The 24,627-nt window shown below is 40.4% G+C and overlaps 3 protein-coding genes across 4 annotated transcripts in view; all 3 read right to left on the bottom strand.

Moving 5' to 3' along the window:
• Window positions 1-2,600: 2,600 nt before the first annotated feature.
• On the bottom strand, window positions 2,601-9,431 carry LOC115361880 (RNA-binding protein 39-like). Of its 2 annotated transcripts, XM_030055574.1 has the most exons (15): window positions 9,240-9,430; window positions 8,657-8,711; window positions 7,000-7,049; window positions 6,689-6,877; window positions 6,042-6,095; window positions 5,793-5,910; window positions 5,530-5,682; window positions 5,006-5,143; window positions 4,845-4,910; window positions 4,507-4,711; window positions 4,298-4,384; window positions 4,117-4,213; window positions 3,568-3,673; window positions 3,324-3,402; window positions 2,601-3,187 (listed from the first exon to the last, which is right to left on the bottom strand). In XM_030055574.1, exons 2-15 carry the CDS (start codon window positions 8,705-8,707, stop codon window positions 3,087-3,089), a joined length of 1,494 nt encoding a protein of 497 aa, XP_029911434.1. In that variant the 5' UTR covers window positions 8,708-8,711; window positions 9,240-9,430; the 3' UTR covers window positions 2,601-3,086. The 2 variants fall into 2 exon arrangements, with proteins under 2 accessions (XP_029911434.1, XP_029911433.1); XM_030055573.1 differs by having other exon boundaries at window positions 4,117-4,384; window positions 9,240-9,431.
• Window positions 9,432-10,876: 1,445 nt separating this feature from the next.
• Window positions 10,877-12,301, bottom strand: LOC115362029 (ammonium transporter Rh type B-like). The gene has a single exon (XM_030055794.1). It carries the CDS (start codon window positions 12,299-12,301, stop codon window positions 10,877-10,879), a length of 1,425 nt encoding a protein of 474 aa, XP_029911654.1.
• A 1,429-nt stretch (window positions 12,302-13,730) lies between these two features.
• The window catches only part of LOC115362028 (solute carrier family 12 member 5-like), a 47,355-nt gene continuing 36,458 nt past the window's right edge, over window positions 13,731-24,627 (bottom strand). Inside the window, exons 15-26 of the mRNA XM_030055792.1 lie at window positions 24,287-24,406; window positions 23,881-23,985; window positions 23,118-23,286; window positions 22,815-23,010; window positions 21,475-21,644; window positions 21,144-21,275; window positions 20,853-20,960; window positions 20,088-20,204; window positions 19,539-19,726; window positions 18,784-18,798; window positions 18,545-18,678; window positions 13,731-17,965 (exon numbers count right to left, since the gene is read on the bottom strand). Coding sequence (XP_029911652.1) covers window positions 17,874-17,965; window positions 18,545-18,678; window positions 18,784-18,798; window positions 19,539-19,726; window positions 20,088-20,204; window positions 20,853-20,960; window positions 21,144-21,275; window positions 21,475-21,644; window positions 22,815-23,010; window positions 23,118-23,286; window positions 23,881-23,985; window positions 24,287-24,406 — 1,546 coding nt within the window. The 3' untranslated portion in view covers window positions 13,731-17,873. The remainder of the gene's footprint in view (window positions 17,966-18,544; window positions 18,679-18,783; window positions 18,799-19,538; window positions 19,727-20,087; window positions 20,205-20,852; window positions 20,961-21,143; window positions 21,276-21,474; window positions 21,645-22,814; window positions 23,011-23,117; window positions 23,287-23,880; window positions 23,986-24,286; window positions 24,407-24,627) is intronic.

Below are 24,627 nucleotides of genomic sequence, written 5' to 3' on the forward strand. Positions count from 1 at the left end.
CTCATTCATTGAAACTTTAAGGCATTATTTAAATTTACCATGATGTTGAGATAGAGAGAAAGGTCACTGTTGGAACTCACGCGTCACACTCTCACTGGAATAGTAGTTAACAAGAGAGCAGACTGGCTTGTGTTACATAAGAACCAGTTTCTCTCAGCTGACTGTCTGTCGGAGCCTCACGTTGTTTTTTTCCCCTCTGGTCTGGTAAAGGGTTCTAGCAGATAATCTTACGGGAACAGAGAGAATTACTGCTGTTACATTTTGAGCTCTCTGGAATCTGCATTTTCATTCCAGGCATCACAGAAAGGTTACAGCTTTTACTTTCTTGTGCCATTTTGATTTGAATGCTGACTTTCAAATTTGAGTTGACAAAGTTTTCATTTGTATCAGGACAACCTTGCAAATATGAACATCTCACAAAATGTAAAAAATGTATGTGTGTGGGTATACCACTGCTAATGATGCACATTAATATTTAATGTTCATGTAAACTGTTCAGTAGTCATCCAAACGATGTGTAAACAGTAAACAATACACGTCTGAGGCTGTGACGCAGATCCAGGGGGGCTCAAACTGAAAATGACAAAACATTCAAAATCATCCCATCATCTTTTTGAATTTTTCGATGAAATGAGCTGTGGTGAGCGCAGTATACCGGACATCATGGTGTCCATCCTGGTCTTATTTTGTCACTGGCAGTCCCTGTATGCCCCCATCGTTCATTTTTCAGCTCTCCTTGTCCGGCTCCAACCTCCAAGAGGCCTAAAGCTTTCTGACATTTGTCTCTTGGCAGTCCTTTGGCATAATGAACTGACCAGAGCACATTTCATGTCCTTTTATGGGAAACACTTCAGACGTTGCTTTGTCTGACCTACAGGACTATCCTGAGGATTCAACTCAGATTTGATAATCCCACGCAACCCCAACATTGACTAGATAGGGATTAGTCTCCAGACTGAAAACTTCAGCGAGTATTATCATAATGCATAATGCTTAGTGAGTCACAAGTAAAGTAAACCAATCCCAAAGTAGGGGAAGGGTAATTGTAGCACTTTTTGTTTGTGAACCTGTAATGCAGTCACATTTGTTTGTTACAAAAAACAACCATGGTGGTTGGTGAGCAGAACACAGTGAGCTCTGGTGTTAAAACTTGCCCTTCTACCCCATGAGTTGTAAAAAACCCTGGCTATAAAAGTAATGGTAATGACTTATTTAAATAATAATCATGATAAAATAAAGGCCTACTATACATGCCAAAATCTAAATATGGACTTTATTGAGAAATACTCAAAAAGGACATTGTACATTGTACATTGTTTGAAAAAATAAGTCAAAATGACAGAGATGGTTACTCTTGCGTAACGTGAATCGGTCCTGCTAATTGTCACAAAATTAAGTGCAACAATTAACTTTTAAACTTAACCTATCTCCCACATTTTCTACAAACATTTCTGTAAACTCCCAAAAATGATTAGATGTTGCAGCTGTGCTTCAAGTTCAGTCTTTCTCAGGTGCAGGTTTGATAAGACACCTCTGTTGCTTTTACTCATCTGCTTTAGACATGCTTAAAAACAAATACCAAAAACAAATTCATCAGGGGATTGACATAATAAAAAAGGACTTCTTAAAACCCTTGGCAGCCATGGTAGCCATTACATCACTCACCGGTCTGTGCATTTGAAATGAATATGAACTTGAAGAGTCAACTTGAGGATAAATTGATTTATCGTATATAAAACATGATTAAAAATGTGAGCACAAATCAAAATATATTTGACCCCAGTTTTTACATTATTACCTCAATCATTTTGGGGTATGTAAAACTTGCCATCTTGCTCATAGAAACATGAGACTAATCTGAGCTTGTGGACCTGCCCATGCTGCTCAGTGTAAAATTATCCTGTTACCACAGTCCCCAGTCTCCCCTGACTGTGCTGCCTTCACCCAGTGACACTGCCCAGGAAAAGGTTTTGCTTTCCTTTTACCAGTGAGTGTATATGTTTTTAAGTACCATAATATTTTGTATGTCCTGTCACAAGTTGTCATCTAGATCCTTCAAGTTTTAATTACATCACTCTCCCACTTAAAACCAAGAGTACCCGATTTGTTTTCAGTTTGCTGCATTAATGTGAGAACAGCATTTGACACACTTTAATTAAAAAATTTGAAACCGTAGGAAATGCTTTGCAGTGGCCTTGAGTGGTGTGTTCAGTCATTATTTCTAGTGCCCTCTTCTGGGTAACTGAGGTACAGTTTGGATCAGTTTGTCGCATTTCCTCTTTCCACATTTCTGCAAAGAGGAAGAAAGCTCTCCACAATAACAATAGCTGCATATGCATTCAAAACGTTTCCATAATCGACCAGGAGTTTAACTACTGAGTAAAATTCTACACTTCAGGGGTTTTGCAGTCGCAAAATTTGGACTCTGGCACTGATCTAAGCACGTGCACATAGTGATCTCCAGTTTAAGTCCAAGTTCAAACATAACAAAAGCATATCAATATAGAAAAATAGGTCCAATGTTATAATTAAGGCTTTAATTACAAACATTTTGATATTGAAACTGGAAGTGACAAACCAAAAGGTGACAGAATGCTTCGTTGAATAATCAAATTATTTACCAAAGTTTATTGAGAACCTTCATACAAAAATCAAATTATGGTCGAAACAAGAGTTGTTTTTTTTTTTTTTTTTTTATAAAGAGGTACTAATTCATTATTGTTGTCAAAATAATATGCTTTTGGCGTGTTTTAGGGACTTTTAACCCATAACACATTTTTGTAACTTTGTATAAATCTACAAATGATGACATAAACAAGCAAGACTGCTACAGAGGCAGATAATAATCATATTTAAAAACATACAGAACTGTAGATACCTGCAAATGGAGTTTTCAGTGGTAGTTTACAACACAAACCCACAAAGAATTTGAAATACAACTCATAGCCATCTAATTCCCAACAGCTGATGAACAGAGGCAATTGTTATATTATTCACAACCAACTAGCTTCAATGCAACTGTTTCAATGAGATTTCCATGTATGCAAACAAATGTATGTACATTCACTCATTAATAAGCATCTCTCCTATCGACGTGCCGGCATCAACAGCTGCTTCGCCGTTACTGAGTCAGGGAAGAGGTTGTGGTAGGTTGGTAAGGGAACGTAGGCAGCTGTTATCATTTTGCCTACAAGTGAAGACATGAGACATTTTATTAAGATTCACAAAGATCTGTCTGCATTGTATCTTCCTACCATGTGCATGCCATTTAATTTGATTAATTTTAAAGATGCAAAAAACAATTTACAAAAACATGAACAAACCTGCAAACCAGCGTCCATGGAGAGCATTCACAGTAGCCATCGCTGCTGGTATTGACGGGCATTTCACATACACATTACCCTGTGTGACACAGAAATGATTGAGAAGGGTTATTAACCTCTACTGACATGTTAATGTTTTACTTGAAGAGCCAGTTGAAGACTTGTGTTTCTGCCAAGTTCGTTTTCTAGTGATAACCTCTTACCAGTACAAATAAAACAGAGCATTTTGTGCATGTCAACTCACTTGAGCAGAGTTCTTGTCGACGTAAATGTGAACAATTCCTCCGTGCTTGTTGCACTCCTCTATAACATCATCTTGGATCTCAGAATCCCAGCCAGGATCATTTTCCCTGGGAAAAAAAAATTAATACTGTTAACAAAATCTAGTGTCTTCAAAAGCTCTTATGTCGTAAAGCTTCACATCATATTAGACAGAAAAAGGCTGGGTGACACTGACAAAATCAAATATCATAATATTTTGACCGTATAGCTCAGTATCAATATTGTGATGATATAGTATGGATATCTATTGGTGCATTTGCAAAAAAATTTTTTTAGATAATCATTAGTAATTTGAATTTGACAAAGCAGGCAGAGACAAATAACATGAACTGCTACGACAATCTAGTAAGTCCAAAAAATTGCATTCCTTTACTGTAATCCAGCCTTTGAAGCCTGGAAAAGACAAATCACCATATCCAAAATACCAGATGATATCTGGTCTTATATCTTGATTGCCCTAATGAATGATATCAAGCACTTTTAGGTTTTAGCGTAAAACTGATGTCCTTACGATTGTGGGTTGAACAAGTTGGACAGCTGAAGGCAGTGTGTGGCCAGCGGCTGTGATGGCAGGTTCAAGGCCTGGCTCTGAGTCGGGGCTGGAACAGCTGGGGGAAAAAAAGAATGATGATCAGAAGCAAAATTTACAAAACAGCATGGTGAATCCAAAACAATGCTCTCCAGCATCTCACCTGTTGTAGCTGCCATGTTTCCAAAGGGGATGGATCCACTCATCTGCAGAGCCTGCTGGGCAGCAGGTGGGATCTTCAAGCCGGTTCCTATGGAGACAACAAGACGAAACAAACAAGGTTCCCTTACAAAGAGCCCAACACTGGACACAGAAGAACAACATAGGTAGTTCATAAACTGGGATAAAAATTAGACGCATGTTGCAACTAACCTTCTGCTAGTCTAGCCATAAGCTGCAGACGCCCTGTGGTGCCGAGGTCGATGCCGGTCCTCTCCAGCTCGTCGTTGTCCAGGAAGGAGCTGGCGGTGGATGCATCTGTGCGCTCGGTAACATGTCCCACCTTCATCGGCCGCCCTGCTAGCTCAAAGCCATTCAGCTGTTCCAAGGCCTTTTTTGCACACTCTGCATCTGCAAACTTTAAAAAAAAAAAAAGAAGAAATTAAACTATAACTGTTTCTATTAATGCTATATATTACTGTGATTAATACTACATGTTATAATAGTATTATATAATATACCAATACTACTATTAAATATGGTGTCATTACCGAAATGAAGCCATATCCTTTGGACCGTCCAGTTTCACTGTCCATCATGAGCTGTATGCCCTCGATCTTTGGAAACAAAACATCCAAGTACAAGAGGGTTATAAAGTGAATGCGAGGGGTAGGCAAATTCTTACCAAGTTCAATTTCATTTTAAAACTCACCCTTCCAAAGGGCTCAAATATCCCCCTAAGCATGTCCTCAGTGATGTTGAAATGCAGTGAGCCCACATAGAGCCGCATTGGTCCAGAGCTCCCCTTCTGCAGGTTATTGGCTGAGGCCGCTGCCCTGTTTTTCTCCGCCTGGAAGTATGTTAAACATTGTGAGAAAACATCACAGAAACTCGGATGACTGGCACTGCATTTAATCCCCACCAAAAACAGCCAGGCTGAATGAGTTTGGTTTGAAAAACCTGTTTAACAGGATGGGATTAGATTACATTAAGTAAGGAAAGGAGTTTCTGATTGCATAAAGAATTTGTTTTTTTCTGTGCATGTGTATGTTTTTTTCTATACATGGTATCAGTTCACATATATATTTTCTTCACATTCCAATATTTGTTGAGTATTCTTCTAATAGTCAGATGAGAGACCGCAATACTTGAATTGGAGTCCAAGAGACTTCTTTTAGAGAGCAGGAACAGCACAATGTATCTTATTTCTCAAAAGAGAAGAAGTTAGATACCAACCTGAGAGGCCTGGACGATGATGGGCACTCCTAAAAGCCTCTGGCCAGTCAAACCAATAGCCAATGGTACAGAAGTAGCCTCCTGAAATTCGATGTAGGCAATGCCCTTTGACCTCCTGGAATTTCTGTCTGAGATCATTCGCACATCTCTTACCTACAGCACAAAGCAGTGATAAGTTAGGAGATCATTATTGAATGGATAATGGTTTGATAATAATACTACTACTACTACTAATGATAATAATAAGGTGTAAATCTACTGACTTTTCCTACAGCTGAGAAGAAATCTTCCAGGTCCCGAGCTCTGATTCTTGCTGCCAGCTGCATACAGAAAACTGTGCGGGCATCCCTCTCCTCGGGTGTTAGACTGTCAAATGGTTGCCTTAATGGAGAAAAAAAAACACAACAAAAAATAAAAACAATAAATCAGAAATGCTTCTAGAAACAATATTTATGGCACTGTTCATAAAAGTCTTAGGACCCAAACAGTAGTAAGATTCATGATGCTCTCACCTGACTGGACTCTTTTCTTTTCTGAAGGGGCTACGACTTCTGGATCGCTTCCGGCTAAAATCAAAAGGACAACCATTTATATTTCAGAGAGTCAAGTCTCCCGAGTGTTTCAGCTTAAGGCCTAAAATTTAACTGGAAACTCTTATAAGCAGCATTAAAAAAGTTTTTACAACTTCTCCTCAGCATTAAAACACACTGAAAACTGTTTTGGGAAGCAAGAGGCGACTAAAATCAAGGAAAAACTCTGGGTCTAAAAATATGTGACCAACATAGTCATCATTCACATGCAGTACTGATACATAAACAGGGCCTGAGGGGAAACAAAAACAACCTCAGAGATGCACCAAAGCACTCTTTACTCTCCAAGAAACAAACTGTATTATTACTATCATTACATAACCATGAAGTAATCGTCCACTTGGCCTTTCTGTCAAGTCCATGTCTTTGAACTAATACTGGGCTTAAACAAGTCTCAGTGCATCTCTGTTTGAGAAAGTTAAAATGCACCCAGAGAAACATTGCTAAAAATCAGCAATCAGAGAAATAATCTATACTGTCTTCACACAACTATTAGACTGACTGAAAATGTGGTAATCATTGATAGAAGCCTAGTTGTCATATCCTATTAAATACACATGGTGACATACAAGGGGCTCCTGCGTGCTCTGTACCGCCCAGGACGCTCCCTGCTCCGGGAGCGACTGCGGTGGTGCTCTTTGCTGCGGCTTCGCTTTTTCTCTCGGCTTTTGCTCCTCCTCTTGCTCTTCTTTCGGTCCCGGCTTTTGCTCCGTCTCCTAGAGCCGGGGCTCCGGCTCCGTGTTCGGCTCCTCTTTTTCCTGCAACATGACACGACACTTGCATCGGCACAGGAAGCGAATTTATAAAAATAAATAAATGAATGAAAGGCTATCTGTGCTCTACTAATAAAAGCAAAACATCTCAGGTATTAAGCACTTACTTCTTGCTGTGCTCGTCATGACCGTTTGCATGAGAGGACTTGATGTCATCCTAAGCAAGGTTGATAGAAGAACATCATGAGGACGTAGATGAAACATTTCAAGTCGTCATGGTAAGGTGGGTGGGGTGGGACAAGAGAAAATGCAAAATACATTCAATTATAATAATACTTCCAACTTCCTACTGTCATGTCTGGACAGTGTCCTTGCACAATCCCAATAATTTCCCATCCCATCCAGATCTCAGTCTTAGCAAGTTTGCTCAGTACACAAATGCAACAAAGCAAAGTTAAGGGAAAGTGTCCAACATTTTAGTGTAGTTCAGGAAGCTTTGACAATACTTGGTCATCTCCTCCCTTCCCCTTCTAATAAGTTGTACCAATACCACTATCTGTGCCTAAGCCTCATGAGGCCACGCATGGCCCACAGCCACTAAAAGAGATCCTGTGTGGTTGGTGTCAGTCCAGTGATCTTCACCCATTTTCGTTCTTGGACTGTAAGAGCTCGATGCCACCTCTGTCACACATCTCGCCCTGAAGCAAACAGGGATTCACACTGCTTAGTAATATTGATGCCCAGGAAAAAAACAATAAAAAAATAAAAAGAAATCCAATATTTCAGCCACATGTTAAACTATGTACTGTATGTCTTGATTGTCAAATGAATTGATGCACTCCTTTTAGCCTTTTCAATCAAGTAGAAAATTATGCACTATTGAAACTTAGTAATACTGTGAAGCTACACAGCCATATTTATTTTACCTTCACACTAGAATTATACCAATATCTCTGGTGTTGTGTAGCATGCAAAGTCAAGATGCTGAATCATGATCTGACAGTAATTACAGCTGACTATGGCAAAGAGGCAGTATTCATATTTTAAGAGAAAAAAATTACATTTCACATGTACCTGGCCCAAATAAAAGAAAAAAAAAATCTTGATATGGCTATTACATCTCCACGATAAAGCTGCAAACTGCATATTTTAAGCATGTTGTTAATTCACTATGAAATTCATATTGGTAGCATGAATAGTTAACAATAGCTAATTTCATTTTTCCAGAAACAAAATATTATAAATTAGGTTTATGCTGGACAAAGAGTAATTTGGTGTAGGTAAATCAAGTTACTCAACGTGATAAACAATGAGTAAGGCCAGTTTGAGCCATCCTCTGTTTCCCCTTGATTAAAAGGGATTTTATCTTGACTTTAAAAAGAACAGTTCATTTAGAGATACTGACACCTCCCGCATTGTAAATCTGAATACTGCCTCCTTTGCAAGACAGGTAAAATCGGCTTATATTGGCATTCACCTTGTTGCAACCGAACAGGGCTTGGATGATCTAAATTCAATCTCTTTTAGTCCTAAGGGAACCACAGTACATCAGTATATTTGCGCAATAACTACCTTCCTTTTTTTCACAGTTCACAGTGGAATCAAAGATGAATTCATGGGAGTAGAGGTGAGAAATCATTAGGCAAGTCTATAAAGAGAGATAGATGGGGATTTATTCATAATTCTGTATTGCGTTGGAAAAACTCATAACCACACAACATCATGTAAATACACTCGGTTACAAATTAATAGCAAATGCAAAGATTTTCAGATTGCAAGACTTTTATAGTGAAAAAGGCCTCGTCTCTGCAACCAGCAACCCACCTTTCTGTATGGAGCCTCCAGCATAGCCTCAACGTCAAAATCGTCAGCCATGGTCCTGCGAAAACAACAGTAAATAAATAAGTGAGGAAGGTTAGCGATATAAATGTAGCATGGCTGCGGACGCTGTACTTCCTTAACCCCACTGAAACTGACCCACCACAACTTCGACTAAGCGCACACTTTCTCTTTGCTGGACTAAAAATAGCACGGCACATATCTAGTAAAACAGCAAGTTACTAACACTAGCACGTTATTTAAGTCACGCTGAGTCAGAGGAAGTCGGCGACGGGCGACATGAAGACAATGTGTTGCACTTAGCTAGCATTATCCCTGGAAAATGTCCTCACTGTATATGGTGTCCGAGTGGCTTGAATATACACAACACATAACCTTAATCCAAATTAACACACACAACCACAAACTAGAGTATGAATTTAACAGAATAACTAGTATTACCGCTTTAACATAACACTGACGCTAGCAACACCAACGTTCGCAGTTTAATACCAGGAAGGTCAGCTATCGCTAACCCAACGGTGTTTCCGTGGTAGCGAGCTAGCTGCCGCGAATTAGCAAACATTACCTTTCGGAAATTAAATAATCGCGTCTCAAAGTTATCTGTGGCTCTGAAGATACGCGCCCCGTCGTCTTCTTCTACAGGGCTCACACGAAATGATTTGAAATGCACAATAGACCGATGTGTGTAAAGTTGCTCGCTAGCTAGCCGTAGCAGGTCGTGGCCTGGTTTCGAAAGTGTCCAAAGGGCGAACTAGCCCTCGACGTAGGCTTCCAGACGAGGGGCGGTGCCATGGTAACCCGTAGGCCCGCCGTGATAACACACAATAAAATGAAGGTAAAAATGCTTTAAAACATCTATTAAATCATAATGGACGTCTCTTGTTCATATTTCTACTGTGCTAGGGCAGAGTATCTCATCCTTTGGGGTCAATTTGACTCCATTCAAAGAGGCAACATCTCCGAATACATGATTAACATTGTTTTTGTTTTTGTTTTGTTTTGTTTTTTTGCTTCATGTTGAGTGACTTTCCCTAGTATAATGGGGAAAACTAGGTGAACATAAAGTTAAAATGAGACCTAAAACAAAATCATGCTTGTAGTAGTTCACATGACAAACAAGAACTTTGGCGTACAAGAAGAAGAGGTGAGTGGGGAGGTTATATTTAGCCTATTTAAAGGGCGTTTTAGGTGGTCTACATAAAGTACCTGACACATATACTTGGGTAACATGTTTTATTATAATAATTTTCTGGAGGTTTAAATCAGAATAGAACAGCAGTAATAAATGTTAGCAAATTTGAAGGTAACAGGAGGGTTAATTAGGGTGACAATAGCACAATAATCCTGGATATAGACTACTCCAAAGCTCAGCATGCCCAGAGTAGCATTTATGTTCGTATACAGCTTGTATTTCTGTAAGCAGTGCTTGTTTAGGACTGGGGTTGGGACTTCATTTGAGCTACAATGAGGATTACCATGAAACCACATGACTTTTTTTTTTTTTTTTCAATGAGCTTCCTGAAGTGCCGCGGTTTCGTTAAGACAGCGTCGAGGGTTCAAACGCCCTTTGGCCCTACGAAATAGCGCGAGAACACGCGAGAGTTTATGATAGCTGGGCGCTCCCTTGTAAAGCTATGTGCCGCCATCTAGTGACTGCTAAAAAGAAATGCACTCAACCCTTATCCAACAGCTGGCCGAGCTGGCTGGAGTATCTTATGCTGACATGTTAGAGCTGTCGGTGTTTGCTCCACTTATTTTAGGGTATGAGTCTAAGTCATAATCACTAGGAAAAGCCACGTGGACACACATCTTAAAAACGTTTTATTTACAACGCAAACTTAAGACATAGAAATCAGCAATCTGAGACTGGCAATGTGATACCACTGAGTTTTTATCTCCTTTTTGTTTTGATCTAGGACAGTGAGACCTTTTGCAAATGTGTCATGGTGGCCAGTGTCATTGCACTCATGCCTAACTTATCATCACTAATACAAATAAGTTACACAATAAACAAAGTTTACAGGGAATTTGGTTAATTGTTGAACACTCAGAGTGGGGGTAAATTAGGGTATTTATAAAGAATTAATACATTTTATTTATAAGCGCCTTTCAAAAACACTCAGGGACACTTATTTATAAAGAAGAATATATTTACATTTTATTTGGTGTCAGTGTCAGCGGCATGGGTGACACAATTGCATATCAGGCAGCTGAATCCTCAGTTGTATTTACATTAATGAGTTTAACTGGTGAATCGTAGTCTAGAGGAACATCAAAAAACAGCTCATCATCAAAGCAGAAATCATCCGATGGAGATGCGAGGTATGGCAGCTTCAACACAAAGCCTGTAAGGACGCCTCCAAGCGCTGACACTCCTATGGTCAAGAAGACAGCTGCTACCTGGTAGAGAGCCTGCTCCTTGGCCGTCCGTCCCAAGCCTGGCTGTAAACCGGGGATAAACACCTGGAGCTCAAGTAGCCGAGGATCCCCTGCCATCGGTGCCCTGTGGGTAAAGATCTCATACATACTGGGGCCGTAAACTTCCTCTGTAGCTGTCAGTATCGCAACTATCCCCGCAGTACAAGAAATAAGTCCTGTTAGGCCATGCAAGTTATGTATTCCACACTGATCCTGGATCCTGAACCGTCGAGCCAGGAAGGGGCTCAGGTACTTGTAGCCCAGCATGCAAGCAGTGCAGCCCATCATACCTAGAGCATATGCCGCCGCAGGTGATATCATCATGTCCACAGATGCCCCCACTGTCACACCTCCAGCCAGGGTCACATTCTGAACATCAGCCATGGTGAGCTTGCCATTTTTGTTAAGCATCGCAGACAGGGCAAAGGCTGTGAGTGTGGAGGCGCTGAGGCCGATGAAGGTGTGCAGGATGGCCCTGTGCTGGTCGTCTCCCTTCAGCGTCAGTGCTGAATTGAAGGAGGGCCAAAACACCCAGAGGAACAAGGTCCCCATCACAGACAAGATGTCTGAGTGGTAACTGGTGTTCTCCTTTGCATGGCCTTCATTTAGGCAAGATCTGTACAGCGCAAATGTGACACCCAAGCCAAAGTAACAGGCAAACAGGTGGATCAGAATAGAGCCTCCTGCATCATTGATCTTTATATACGTCACCACCGCCCATTCTGTGACTGCAAAGACCGGGACTTCCAGCAGAGCCATAACCAGCAGCTGCACCGGACTAGTCTTCCCCAGCACCGCCCCGAAAGAGATCAGCACCACGGCACAGGCAAACTCTGCATTTATGAGGTTGATCACCCCAAGGTGGATCTTACCATCACGGCTGAATTGGAAGTACCCCTGCACCAGGATGGCCCACTGGATGGCAAAAGTAGCTGTGAGGAAGTTAAAGACCATCCCTCCAAACCCATAGCGACGAAAGAAGGCCAGGAGGCACCCAAAGCCAAGGAATATCATGACCTGTATGTCAGTGAAAAAGGGGTAGTCCTTGTACATTGAATTGTCCATGGGGTTGGTCTGGTTGGTCTGCAGCTTGGCATCAGCATTATCATCGTAGGTGACAAAGGCAGCATAAAGGGTAAGGATGATCACCTCGATGACAACTACAAACACAGGTAACCTCACTCGAAGGCTGGTTGAATGCTTCCTCATCCTGAGGGCTCATCCACACAAAGAGTTGTCTTTCTTTTCCAGCGTTTATATAATCTCTGCCAGATAAGGGAGGTCAGGACATTGGACTATGAACTTTGCTAATCCTAAACAGCCTTTTCACAGTTCTGAGATATCAGCATTTTTTGTAATAATTTTATAGCACAGTACCTGCATCAGTAAAATAATTTCTGTCGAACAAACACTGTATACACACCTGACTCTTGTTTCACCTTTATATTTTAGAAAGAGAGGTCACATGGTTTCAATATGTTTGTAAGTTCTCGTGCATAAAGATATATTTTCTCACATAATTTATGTTGCAATATGAAAAAAAAGATTGTGTAGGTGCACTGTGCATTCATTCCCACTACATCATTATAATTCAGTTTACCACATATGCAGTTGCATATAATGCATAAATCAGTCTTCATTGTGTGAGCTGATACTGCTGATATCTTGTTTGCAAGCTGTTGTCTACTCTGATAAACAACAACAGCTCAGAAAACAAACATAAAGTCATTGTGGATGGCTGATTTCCATTTTAAAACACCTTTCAGAATGACTGATATGATTTTGCTGACCCACAAATGGCCTTTCACTCACCCAGTTATGACATTTTCATTCGTTAGATGCCCTCAGATTATGGTGTCAGCGTTTTCACAAGCTGTTTTTCTATTAGAAAAACACAATTTGTATGTCAGAATCACTACTGTCCAACGTGTTTAGTCCATGCTAAAGACCATGCACTTTGAATGGAGCTTAGTGACCCTTTTTTCAGAACCTCAATAAAGTGATTAGTGTTAATGCAAAATGACTGTGATATACCAATTTTTCTCCTGAAGTGCATTTATTACTTCTTGCAAGTAATGTCCTTTTACTGATAACTTGTTCTCTTAACATCCTGCAGAGTAAGTGGAGGGAAGTGTTGTGCACATACGGGTTCGTCATCAGTACTTGATCACAGGAGCATAAATTCCCAAAATAAAGGAGCATGTGAAGAATCCACACACTGCTCAGCCGTGGGAGAAAATCTAATTTTCACTAAGGTATTGGGCTAATATAATTTAATGATCCATGATACTCTACAAGTACAAAGTTCTGTGGCCTGCACAGCAAAAATCTGTGTCAAACATCTTGGTCACACCTTCCTCCTTAGTAAATATACATAACTAATTTATGTAAGCTTTATTTAGCTGCCCCGAGTATCCACTGGCACAAATTGGGACTCTACACTTAAATTTTTCTAGCACTTCAGAGTAACAGTTTACAATAATTAACTTTCACTCAGTGCCATTGATGTCATGAAACACAACACAGCACATTATTCCACCTTTATTGTAGCACAACGAGCAAGCCTCTTATACAACCGCTGGTCATCACATTAATCTGAAGGGGGAGATGCTGTAAGAAAATACTCTTAGCAAGTCACTATTGTATTAAAATGGTTTTACTTTATTGCCATTTGTTCAGACATATGTATAAAATGGTCTCATTAAACCATTGGTTGTAGTTGTATGAGTACATGACATGGTAAAACATAAAACAATGTTAATATATTCATTTAGAACACAATACAGTTTGTCTGCTCTTGTACTTGTAAAATATTCAACTTGCACTGACGTGTTCAACATATTGTCTAAGCTTGTAATCACTGACGTATTTACAGATATCCCATCTTGATCCAACCTTTCTATACAGCGATACACACTGTCATCGTTCCAGCAAGCACGTGCCGACACACACTGCATCTCCACACAGCATACATGCATGTAATCTTGTAACAACATACACAATCACACACACACACACACACACACACACACACACACACACACACACACACACACACACACACACATCATTTTTGTTCCTGGGAAAGGTAGCTTAAAAAACTGTGACTACGACATACTACTGACCAATGACCAAGATTTCTACTGTTAAATCTACACCATCTTCTATCGTTGAATGATTCTCTTATGAATCAAAAGTAAGTACAGTACTATTACTGAAGATTTAGAAATACTGCTTCTTATGTTTTTTGTTGTTGCTGATGTTATGTGTTCACATGTCTCAGCAATAGGGACTAAGAGACATTGAGGGTTTCACAGATGTCAGCAAATAAAATAAGACATGTTGACATGTTTATGACAGTGAGTTGCACTAAAAACAATACAGCTACAGGTATAGACTGGGCTCTACATTTGAAGGGAGTGAGAGGAGTTACACATTTTCTGCAAAAGCTGCAGAAAGCTCATAAGACTTTTTTCTTTGACATGAGATGAAGGGCTAGAAATCATTGCAGAACTTCACAGGAAGTAGACTACAGCACTGTAATAAGCCAGAGGGAATAAGGATATGAAAATTGAATCAAACTACAGCCTACATATATATTCTGTCTGATACTGTCCTCATAATTAACACTGAAAGTTGGAGTTTCAACTTTTTAGCCTTTGCTTAATGCGTTGACTTATGCAGGTTTACAGTGGAGAAATACTGTCCCCAATACATCCTACTGGAGGAGAAGTTATTGTAATGTGGAAGGACATGAATTTCTACTATTTGAACAGAGAGAAACACATGATAAAGTTCTCATTAAAAGTAAGTCATTGGTCTGTTCAAATAATTACCATATCGCACCTGAGACAGGCTAAAGAGAGAGAGGGGGGCGGGGTTAAGTAGATCAGAGAGGATCTGACTCTATGCTATTAGGTGAATACAGTTTTTAATGAACATCAACACTGTGCAAAAGAAAGTAAAAGTGAAATGACTGACACTGTTTTGGAGTGATACAGAGGCCTCTCAGCAAAACTACATGCAGAGGAGGAAACCAGAGATGTCGCTGGATTGGCTCATTAAAAGTTATCTGTCATTCTGGAAAGCACAGGTTCCTTCCAGCTAAAATTAGACTGAAAGTGTTGAGCTCAAAACAAGGTCAAGCGGTGTGGGATAAAGGATAGTTACATCACACAACACCCCTTTCAAAACATTTTTACATAATGCAAATCACTTGACATTTATTAGCAATTAGAGAAAAGATGGAAATGACAGCTGCTGGCAGACTCCTGAATGACGCGGCTTTCTAAAACTCCTTTCATATCAAACTGAAAACAGGACAGTTTCGGTCTGCCAATCACGGCACATTTCTTTTCATGTCTGGGTGGCCATCACCAATTAATCACACTGCATATTTGAGTGGATCCTTATCAACTACAGGTAACTTGAATAAATGAATAAATAATAGGACGAATCTGGCCTTAAATGCACTCTTTTATTTGATTGTTTTCAGCTTTTAAGATTCAAATAGGATTCGGCTCCGCTGTAGTGCTATTCCATTTGTGGGAACCACTTGTGAGGCAAAAAAAGTGACATTTGTGATATTTTGAATATACGTGCTCTAATTATATTAGTATTTTCATCCTAATACTGTTAAATCAAGCATATTTTCAATTCTATTTTTTTTTTTTTTTTCAAGTTGGGGGCACACTGACAGTCAAAATCATGATTTCATCTATTGCTGAGGCAACCTGCAGCATGCTGTCAGTAAAATAGAGGATAATTATTCAATCAACTGTGTCAGCCTTGCCCTCTTAATTCCTTCGTATTTGTTTATTTGGCTCATCATACTGAAAAGCATTACTTTAGCAGCATTAACATTTAGAACATGTGCCTCTGAATGATCTTTTCCACAGATATACAATTATTTCAAGTTATTCAATAAATGCTATTCAAAAGTATTTTTTTTTTTCCTGAAATGTGTCACAAAAAATAACTGAACTCTTCTAGATGCAGTTTACGTCATATAATTTATTTCTTAAATATGTTAAACTAGAAACTACATTGACTTTAATACAAGAAATGCCCATAAACATGATATTTAGCATATATTATATAGTTTATGATATCTGTTTGCAAGTGCAATTTAAGTCTGGGTTATAATATATGGTTTAATATTTTTTATAGATCTTTGACAAAATAAGATAAATAAATAAAAATTCTGAATTCACAATTTTTTTTTAAAAGTCTGCTTTTTCAATACATGTTTAAACTTTGCACTAAAAAGAAATTTTCAAAAAAATTTTTTCCAATATTGGCACATTTTAATCTCAAGTATTTGGTTAAAATAACTAACTAAATAAATAAAACATCTGCAATTAGTATGGCCCAAAAATCCCATCTTTGAGTAGTGCATGTTCATCTTTTAGTATTGTGATTAACATATTTCATCATATGCCAGTTTAAATTATCTAGCTGCACATTCTTCATTCATATATACTCTGTCTTGTAGCTTTGGGGACATTCACTCATAATAATCTACTATGAAAACAACAGAGTGGATAAAATATGCAAGATCCTGACAGGTCCTGGTTAGCTGGCCTGAGCTACACCAGCTGCAGGATTCTGGGTAATGTGAGGTGATTATTGAATATTTACAGCGGCCCATGTCACAGCCAGCCATTCTGTCACTCAGTCCGTATGATCTCTGTGTCAACCTGGAGATAATGAAGTCAAACAATCAGGCTGCGATCACGACTCTCCATAAACCTATATCTGAATCAAATCATTTTTTCCAAATAGTTTCTGTTTTTTATTGTCATTTCTGTTGCTACAGTGAGTGAGAGAAGTGCTTCTGACATGAGATAAGTCCCTGCCATGATGAGGACAAGCCTGATAACCTCGCTGGGATGATATGGATGATGCAAACCACGCATATTGTCTCTGCATATCACAGATGACATAATACCTACTAAAATGAGTGTGCTCCAGTACAATCAATCCACATAATCCCTTCAGTCTTGTTCTATTTTGTGAATTTATACACTATGACACCTGCCAGGATCCTCATCCCCACATTTTTTAAATTAATTTTTTGTTAAGTTGGATATTAATATACTGAGAGTTAATATAGCAAGACCAGAGAGTGTCTGCCTGTTGAATTACTGACCTACTGTATGTGCTTCCAGCCATATTTGGTAAAATGGACCATGTCGAAGACAGAAATGAATACATGAATGACTAAATAAATAAATCAATAAATAACATGATTAATAAATATATAAATAATTAGAAAATGAGGACAAATTACAAAGAAGGACCCCACTCCTTTTACAAATGACCCTCATCCACAACAAAGTAAAGCAAAGGAAAAGAAGGGGCAATTAAACATATGGCAAAGGGGAGAAAACCAAAAACCAAACCAAAACAAACAAACAAACAAAAAAAAATGACCATTTACTGAGGAGGAGCAGGGTTTTTGCATTTCTGCTCCTCTGTAAGAGCTGTCACTGTCAGAATAGAAACTCATCCGCTCAGAGATGGGATTATTTCATAGCTGTCTGTGTAATTTCAGGAGGTACGGGAGACAGATTCAGCTATGGGCCTACAGTACCCAGGCTGAGATGCTGCTGGGGCACCTGGAGCGAGCCGCTGGTGTCGAGGATGAGCTCAGTAAAGATGGCAAAAAATGTGAAACACAAGGACATGTGTGGGTGGAGTTTTATGGTCGGGACGTCAGGAAAGGAGAGGGCACAGTCCATCTGGGTGCCGTGTGGGGCGCCGTTAAAAGACCGGCCCTTCAGGAGTAGATGGTGATGACCTCACGTCCACCGCCACGCACCAGCAGGACCCGATTGAGGCCTTCAGTGAGAACCTCGAGGAACTCCATGTCTGAGAAAGAGAGATTCAAAGTGAAGGAATAAAATGGATGGAATAAAGTGGATTGATAATGGGATTATTCATATAGCTTTAGGTAGTTTAACAGAAGTGTATGGTGCAAAAAGAACGAGATCAACTATTCTCCAAAATTGTCTTGAATCAAGTGTCATTTTCTTGATACTAGTGAGTTGATCTGCCTTATTCTGCCTTGTACTTGTTGCCAGAAAAAATCTTAAAACAAGTGATCCCACTGGAAATAAGTGGGATTATCTCACCCCACTGATTGATGTTTTCACCTGCAAACAAGATTTGAGCACTGAATGCCAGACTAAATGACTTGTGAGAATGGAGATTTTTGCAGTGTATGGCAAAGCGTTATTTAGAGCATACTGTGCTATGTTTAGTACATTTTACGATTAAGTCTCACAGTAAGGTTTCCAGATAAGCCCATGAAGGGTTTCTACCTGCATATATAATTCATGTTTCCTACAAACAAATAAACAATTACTGCTAAAGGTAAATTGCAGTACTGTTGATGAAGAAAAAGTATGGAATATGTTTTAATGAAAGCATGTGAGGAATCAAGGATACAGTTTTCGTCGCCCATGCGGTTCCTGGGAGGTCCAGGCATGTTGAGCAGGACAAGTTTCGCCTCCTTGGACTTCTTGGTGATGACCTCGTTGAGCCGCAGCGCTGTATTCATGCGCCGCACATTGGACTGGTTCCTGATGAGAAACAACACGAGGAAAAACTGAGCAAGTGTGTTTCGTTTTCTTTAAACTCTTCAATTCGCACACATCTGTCACTACAATGATAATGGTAATACTTACAGGTTCTCCCATTCCCTGCAGCATGGTTGGAGGAAAATAATAAGTTTAAGTTACACACTGGACAGATAGAGTATATAGAGAGCTGGGTTTGATTATGGCACTTTTGTAACTCTTTGTATTTCTTTAAAACCTGGAACAAAGCAGAGATAGTCTAAACAGGGAGATAAGATACCTAGAATATACCTACAAGAATATCTGCGGCCACTTCCAGGGGTCAACTTTGAACACTAAGACGGTCTAAACATGCAGTAAACTCACTAAACCAAGTAAAAGTCAATAAGATTTTCTAGAAAATAAACTCTTACAAAGATTTTTTTTGAGAACAAGAAGAAGATACTTGTTTCTATGTGCGTTGATGCCTGAAATCTGGAACCATTTAGACAAAACAAACTTTTTTCCCCCTGTGGTGTTGCAACCAATCACATAATCAGCAGTCAGACAGCCTCGATGCTGGTGGAAATCTTTATAAAGTACTGTGCAATTTAACAACCACTGAATGCATGTAGATTTATAATTATTCCTCATGACAAACACAAATGCTCAGCACTGCCCCCTGATGCCTAAAGAGCTGTACTGCACACTTTCCATCTTGCTGCAGTCAGTGGCTGTGGATTGACCCTCTCTCTTTGCCGGCTTTCATCATAGGTTATTGCACACTGAATTTCAGCCACTGGTCCATGTTCTTGCTCTGTATTTGTCACGCTGCCCAGGCCTTTGCAGTACACTGAGCTGAGAGAAAGAGACAGGTCACTCACGGCTTCATGTTGAAGAGGTCTTTGGCTGCCTCTGGGTGTGCTGCTGCTCCAGCTGCCAGGCTCTTCCCCTTGTCTGTCCAAGCCTTCTGCGCCCCAGTGTCTAGGCTCGCAGTGCCCCCTGCAGGGGCGGTCGGGGATGTGGGACTTGTCGGGGTGGGGGAGGCATTTTTATTGTGGATCAGCTGGACCTGTTTCAGGTGGGAGACAGTCACAGACAGAGAGAAGGACACTGTGATGTGACAGTGTGACAGGCTGCAGCAAAGAGAGAGACGCCTGTCAGTGTGAGTGAAACTCCACTGGAAAGGTGACAAGCCAGCAGGAGATCAGAGTGCAGCCACTGGAAAAGTAAAGCTTTGCTGCTCAGGAGGAACATGTCCTCACTGCTGTCCAGGCCAGAGCACAAACATGGAAGGTGAGCCAGAGGATGGATTTAGAGTATATCATAGATTAAAGTCAAAGTAAGTGAGATGCCCGATTTGTCTGGCTGAGGGAGCAAGGACAGACGAGATACTGCAAATAAACATTTCTATCTTTCGTTGTTGGCAGTACCTCCTCTTCTGGTTTTTCTGCCACGCTGGCTGCCTCCTCAGTGCTCTGCTGGGCCCGCAGGGTGGACGGGTTTTTACGTCGGATGGAGCCACGGGATGAATCTGTAATACTCTGGATCTGTCATGATGGAAAGCAAGAAAATGTATTAACACAAGATGAACTTTGAATTTCCTTCTTTTTGTTTGCTTCTTGTTTGTTTGTTTGTTTGTTTGTTTGTTTGTGTCTTTCTTTCTGTCTTTCTTTCTTTCTGTAGAGGAAGCAAGAAGCACTTGAAATCTGATTGACAAATGAAACCATCTCCACAGATGGATTTTGAATACTTATTTGAATTTATCTGGATATTTGAATTTTTATGTGCAATCAGATAGCTATCTGATTATCCAAGATGCATTTTGTATGCCAAGTATAAACAAGTTTAGCTGATCAGTGACAGTAAAATCTAAAATTTATTTTCTCTTGATTGACAAGGGATTCATATTCCAGCTGAGAATAATTGAGACGGATCAGTGAGGGCAAGTCTAGACACAGATATAATTTACAGCAACAACTAATTATAAATGAATTCCCTGTTGAACAGCTGGCATTTGGACTGGAAAGAGTGCTGATAGCACAGTCAAAATAAGTATTATTTTCTTTTACAGCCAGTGTTGACTGAAATGTCAGGTTGGTCCACCTCGAGCAAACTGGCAAAAGCTCTTAAAAGTCATATAATCATTTTGATTAGGTTTGGATGTTTGTCCATCAGTGTTGGCTACTCTGGCTTGCCTCTCTCTCCATCTCATTCTTGGTCAGATGCATCTGTTTGAGGATCTGTGTGCGCTGCTCCATCATCAAAGTCTTCTCATAGGTGTAGGCTGAGATGTCACCGTCATGCTTTGAAGGGAAAAGACATTTACATGTGTCACATAGATATGATATGACACAATTTGTTTTATCATATTATGAATGAAAGATTGGCTGCATTTTCAAATAACCACACCAGGACCATGATATTGCAATATATCTTTATATTAACATTATTTTCAGTTCAGAGAATGTGACAGAAACATCTCTCACCATCTCTACTACTTCCACCTCAGCATCGAGACGCAGGTGATAGAGGAAGGTGATGAGGTCTTTCTTCATCTGGATACTATTGTCGTCCATCTGAGCAACAGTAAAAATGCGCATCTTGCACTTCCTCCACACCTTTTAGTACAAAGCAGGAAATTAAACAACAGAAGGTGATGAAGAAAGTCTTCATTTTGTGGTAAAGCCATTTTTCAACACGTCAAAACTGACATCACTTGTGTTTATTATTAATTTGTCATTTTTTAGAAAGGTTTTCTCAGGACATGCAATCCTCAAAGAGTATTTCATTCTTTCCCAGAGAGACTGAGTTTCCCACCTTGTGCTGACGCAGCAGGAAGGGCAGGAGCATCAGCATGCCTCCATCATGGACAATCCACCACACGTCTATGTGGCCCTCAGTGAAGCGCTCTCCGTTGGACGGGTAGCTACCAATGTTCTTAGGAACCAGCAAGGCCATACTGGCCACAGTCGTCTCTCTAACCACCTCTGCACAGCGATGGAAGAAATATCTCGAGTTCAAAATGATTTTTAAACCAAGGCTGAAAAAAGTGCTGTGCAGTATTAAAGGAATACCTGTTCGTTTTGGGCAAAATACCCTTTCTCCGACTTACCTAGACTGAGACAAGATGTTTGATACCATTTTCACCTCTGTATTCTATGGGAGGCATTTCATGTTAGCTTAAAATAAAGACTTGAAGTCTAAGGGTGTCATTAGCCTGGCTTCCTATACCTTCAGCAGTGTGTGGATGACTGGGATAGACGGAAGGATAAATGTGTTCAGCGGCTCCAGCTCCAGCATCTAACTTCTCCTAAAATGACGAATTAAAAAAACAGTTGATGTGAATTCCAAATACACATGATATACTGTGTAAACAAGACAGCTTCAGAGTTGCTGTAGGGTTTATTTTTCACTTTGACAGAGGCAGGATCCCACAGGATCTGAAACACTGTATTTAAAGAGGTGAACGTGATATCGAACATCTTGTCTCAGACCGGGTAAGTCGGAAAAAAGGGTATTTTGCCCAAAATGTTGGAGTTTATAGGATAAAAGCGAGAGTAAATGCAGACAGTTACAACACAATGATTGAACAGATAGTGGTTCATGCAGTAACCCAAACACATGCAAAATACACACTACAACACACACACACACACACATACACACACACACACACACACACACACACACACATATATACATGAATACAATCACAGGCACACTTACAGGCTAAAGGGCAAACGCAGGCTTTGAGACCGTTTTTAAAACCATTAACGGTGATGTCAGATCTGATATGGAGTGGGAAGGGGCAGTAATTTCAAATGTTCAACCTCTCCTAAGCGTCAGCCTAGACCGTGGAAGAGCTAAGGGACCAGAGGAGCTTAGGGGTTGAGCAGGGGCGTATTAGTTCAGAAATGCTCAGTAAGAGCAAACCTATTCATAGGCTTAAACACAAGCAAAAGAAGATAATGGAATGCCTGGGGAAAACTCTACTTTTGTCCTTCTGATGAATTCATCTGAGTAGTTGGGACAGGAGAGGATTTGTTAAAATGAATAAATCATAATAATTCTCTTGTGGTGTTGCATAATCACTTCAATCAACATCCATAAACTAACATCCAAAGTAGCTGTTACTGCACCGGACACCTCAAACATACCGATGAAGTCCCTGAAGCGCTGGTGGTCCTCAGGCTGCTTCCAGTTACGGGGCCAGCTGACCAGCACAGTGTTGTGCTTAAGGCCCCCCAGTCCTCCGACCTGGATCAGGTGGGATGTCCCATCTCTCAGATTAGAGGAGATGACCACCTGAGAGAATCCCTTCACCTTCTCCGTCTCCATCAGTTTACGCAAAGACTGGAGAGACACCGACAGGTGACGGTAGCTATGAGGGGCTACACAAAAAAACACAACAACGACTTTACTGTGTGTGAGTGTGTGAGTGTGATCAACACAGCGCGGACCTGGTCTGCCTTCTGAGCCTGAGCATAGTTGTCGAGGAAGGTTCCCTCCACTGCGGTACCAACGATGGTCAGGCCCTTCCCCGCTTTCAGCTGATTGGTCAGGGACAGCATGCGAGGCTGCTCGACGTTCTGCTCAGCATCCACGCTCACCAAGACCAGGATCTGAGGCCTGACAAGAGGCAGCGGGACAGTCACTCACTTCAGCAGGGAGATCTATCAACAGTCGAACTGAGATGGTCATTTGTGCAATCCTGTTGTCATGAATTTTTGATCTTGGTCAAAAACGATATTTCAAAATGTTACCTAAAAGGAACACGTGCCTGAAAAACATATTTTATATCATTTACTTACCCTGAAAAAAGAGACTGAAAATCACAAAAAACTTCAGCCAGTTTGACTGACTCAGTGTACCGACCTGACGTGTAAGTATAGCCAATGAATATAACTCCTGGTCAATGAACACGCCAGACAAGGATCTTTAATTGAGTGTGAATGTGCAGGCCAGCATTTTCTGAATCTGGTTTATTTAGCGTTTTTTAGCACAAGAGTATTGGTTTGGGAAATACTGAACTGACGAGCCAAGATGTGAATTAAACCGCATGAACTTTATTCTAACAGAGTTGGCTATAGTGTTTGGAGCTTTCATTTCCCCTGAGGCATGCAATTCAAAATTTTTTGTCACACATTCAAGACAAATTTCGCAAATGATACCAAATATACAGTTTTTGGATGAAACACTTCTTTACAAATTGATTGGGCTGACCTCCAGTTCTTGGTGTGTGGCGGTCCCTCCTCCAGCCTCATGAGAGCAAATCGTGCCGCGCTGAGAGAGATGCCACGTATCCCGTCTCCCCACTCCTTCTCAGCCCTGTCACACAGCACATCCGTGGGTTGGCACAGAACTAGGTTTCATCATTTCAAGATGCTCAGTTTTGGATGCGCTTTTGAATTTATGAATACACGTCCTGCTCAACAAAGGTGTTTGATGTTTTATTCTCTCTAAGTAAAGTGAGCCCGAGCCATCACTGTCACCAAGTCACAGGTGACAATGAAAACTGACAAGGACAGTTTTTCTGCAGCCCAGCCAAACATTTCAAAGACTTTATCCTGCTGAGTTGTTTAATTCACTCGTCCCTCTTGTTCTAGGAGCTTTCACAGTGATCACTTACCCACAGAATTCAATGTATTTGTAGATGCAGGTAGCAATGCCCATGGCAACAATGGCATAATACCAGGAACAGATGAACATAAGCGACAGGCACAGACTCATACCCAGGAAAGACAGAGCCCTGTGGGGGGACAGGAAGTCAGATGCTTGGTCTGAATGCTAACTGCTGCTAGTTAGACACCTTTGGTTGGGGAACAGCAATGACCACAGCTTGTGCAGTGAATAGGAAGTTTCATGTTTAATCTGCTGCTGTTAAACTAAGCACAGATGTCAGAGGGAAATAACAGCAAACGTGACCTCTCATCCTGTAAAATCTATTGCTGACAGTTTATCTCTACCGAT

The sequence above is a fragment of the Myripristis murdjan genome, chromosome 7 (genome assembly GCF_902150065.1).
Source record: "Myripristis murdjan chromosome 7, fMyrMur1.1, whole genome shotgun sequence".
NCBI lineage: Eukaryota > Metazoa > Chordata > Actinopteri > Holocentriformes > Holocentridae > Myripristis > Myripristis murdjan.